Source organism: Calidris pugnax, unplaced genomic scaffold, assembly GCF_001431845.1.
Source record: "Calidris pugnax isolate Ruff unplaced genomic scaffold, ASM143184v1 scaffold20, whole genome shotgun sequence".
Lineage (NCBI taxonomy): Eukaryota > Metazoa > Chordata > Aves > Charadriiformes > Scolopacidae > Calidris > Calidris pugnax.
The window spans coordinates 29631510-29634312 of NW_015094510.1; the positions used below are offsets into that span (position 1 = coordinate 29631510).

At 38.9% G+C, this 2803-nt stretch overlaps 1 protein-coding gene across 8 annotated transcripts in view; it reads right to left on the bottom strand.

The window, feature by feature from the left end:
• GRIA4 (glutamate receptor, ionotropic, AMPA 4) overlaps nucleotides 1–2803 on the bottom strand; it is a 223209-nt gene that overhangs the window by 59403 nt on the left and 161003 nt on the right. The window contains exon 10 of one of the 8 annotated variants that reach the window (XM_014965888.1): nucleotides 1–2671. The exons of the other annotated variants lie outside the window; for them this stretch is intronic. Coding sequence (XP_014821374.1) covers nucleotides 2639–2671 — 33 coding nt within the window. The 3' untranslated portion in view covers nucleotides 1–2638. The remainder of the gene's footprint in view (nucleotides 2672–2803) is intronic. 8 annotated transcript variants of the gene reach the window in all.

The following is a 2803-nucleotide window of genomic DNA, read 5'->3' on the forward strand; positions in this document are numbered from 1 at the left end:
TTTTTTTTTTTTTCTGAATAAAGTGTCCAGGATTCGGTTTGAAGTCTTTATTATTATCATGCATCAAACTTCAATTTTTTTCTCCAGTCTATTAAAGAATTTAATTAATAAAATTTCCAATGAAAAAATATTTTTTTATTATGAGAAATGAGGTTATACTTAGAATTTTTGAGGTAAGACTCTGTCAAGAATATGCCATTCAAAATAATGAAGGTGGTTCTCAGTCACCTAATGAAGGTATCTGTCATCCGAGATGCCCTAAGGTAACCTGTCTGACCTCCAGGTGCTTTGTGCTGCCCCTTTACGGACAGGTCTGATATCCTCAGTGCCAGGCATACACCTATGGGGCACTGGATGAATTTCTAAATCTTTGTGGGCTTTGATGAAAACTTACATTCTTGGGGCACAACTCATCCCACGTGCCTGAAACAACACACAGTAGCTGAGACATCCACACTGAATAGTCACATATGGTGTAAACCAGGCCAAGTGTCATCCTGCCAGTGTAAGAAATGGGGGGTAAGCAGTATATCCTAGAGCATCTATGTCACTGGCTATTTATAAGTGGGCAACTGAATCAATACCCTTTGTAAAGTCCTCTACATTTAGATGATTCAGTCTTGAATTGGATCCTGCCCTTGAATCTTAATCTGCCAACAGCAAGACTATCTCATTAAAATACTGAGCTGGAAGCCACAATGCAGACGCAGCTCATTGTACACTGAGCTTTAGTTCTAAAGGATTTTTACGATTTTTTAAGTTTTGCAATCTCAGAGAAGGTACAGAGCTGACTGTATCATGAAATGGATTAGAGAGTTTGGAGCAGTCTTCCCAGCCTGTTCTCCTGTACTTGACATCTTGTCACTGTATTAAAGATGATCATTCTTCCTTGCTGGGTAAGTCACTCACTTTACCTTGGTGTTAGAGGAGGGCTTTACACAGCATCCCTTCTCCAGTCATACAATTACTTACAGTGCCCTTGGAGATCCCAAGTAGCCCCTGGAGGGAACGCTTCTGTACACAGGTAGAAAACCTATCCTTTCCAGAGGGCCAGAAGTGCACGAGGTTGTGCACCACATGAGGTGCTCTCCCAGTGTCCTTGCCTAAACCATTACACCCAGGAACCATAAAAACCAGGACTACATGGCAGCTGGTAAAGCATGAGCTGCCCTTGCTGCCACCTCTCTCTGGGCTGCTCCTTCACCCCATGACTAATCAGAGATAGATTGAGTGCCTATGTGCTAAATCAAAACTGTAAATTAAATTCTATGTGCTCTCACTACACTACAAATAAACATAACATTTTGCCAAGTAGAAAACATTGAAGTAAGTTCTGAAGATTGCAGAGCTAATTTGTTATACTGCACCTTCTATGCAATAGCCATACAGCCACATTACAGCAAAGTAAGCATAGACACAGAAAAACTGAAGAAACAGCAGGCGAATCAACTTGTGCTATTTGGCTTCAGGCAAAAATTAAAGCGAGCCATGCTGAAAACTTGTAAACTTCTCTTATGCTGCCACGACACCTGCCTTTGAAGACTGAAAAGCCTGACAGCACTGGTTGCAAAAGCTTTTCGGTTTAATGTTGGAAAATATGCATGCAACCAAAATTACATGTGTTGTCTACAATGGTTGAACTTCCCTTCAATGTGAAGAGGGCAATGAAGAGGTGAAAAGTCTCTGTCTGGCATTTGCAACATGACTATAATACAGTGAAGAGCAAAATAACAGGAATCTGAAAGTTATTCTAGTTAAATATATCTTTTCTTTGCGTGTGTGATCATACAGTTGTGGATGCTAAATACATTGCCCTGGCAGGCCGACATTAAGAATCATGGTTCTAATCTGCCTTCAGCATCATGTGTGCAGCTCCCAAGGGAGACCATGGGAGATGGGCATGGTAAGGCAGAATTCACCATATATTCTTATTCAAACCAAATTCTGATATATTTCTCTTGCACTGTGTTTCGGAAACACTGAAAGGGGACACTTTTGGTCAAGAAGCAGTGCTGCTTTCAAATAATTGCATTTATCCCAAAATGACATGCTGCATAAACATAGGGCATGCTTTGGAATATTAATTCAGCTTTTTGGTTTTGAAAATGATCCCACCAGTCCTTTCAATACAGGGACTGGAAAAGTTCTTTTGAAGATAACATTTATTATGCACATCAAAATGCTGCAATGCAAACAGGACAGGCAAGATAACACATTTTAAAAGCGTTCTTGTTTTCCTTTTTTCCTTTCTGGCAAACAGGAACCTTTTATATTACTTTTCATTACTATTTTTTAGTCGTTTCTCCTAAGCTTGGAGCTATTTATGGAAATTACAGTATTCATGTATGGTAGCTTCAGTCAAAGAGATCAGGATTGGTATGAGAGGAAAAATTTCGACTGAAAGCTTGTTATTCACATCGTTCTCTTCTCAGCTTGGCAAAGTTGAAGGTTAACGTCATCTGTTCTAGACATTTCAGATTAGTCACAGAACTTTTCTTGGTGGTTCAGTGCCTGGTCATCCAGTCAGAGGAACAGTAATCCATATGGAAAAATTAGCTCAATGCTACTAGACTGGTGGTTAATACTTGAGCCTTAGTTAGGAATGTTCGCAGCATCTTGGGACTCTTTTCTTCCTTGATCAATTTCTTAAAATAGGATTCTTCATCAGAGGCTGAAAAGAGGAGGACTGTACTGAAGTATATTTTTTTTTTCCATCACCAAGTCTTTTTTTTTTTTTTTTTTTTGGAAAAAAAAAAAAATTTTTTAAATGTCCCAGCAAAAAAAAAAAAAAAAAAAAAAAAGT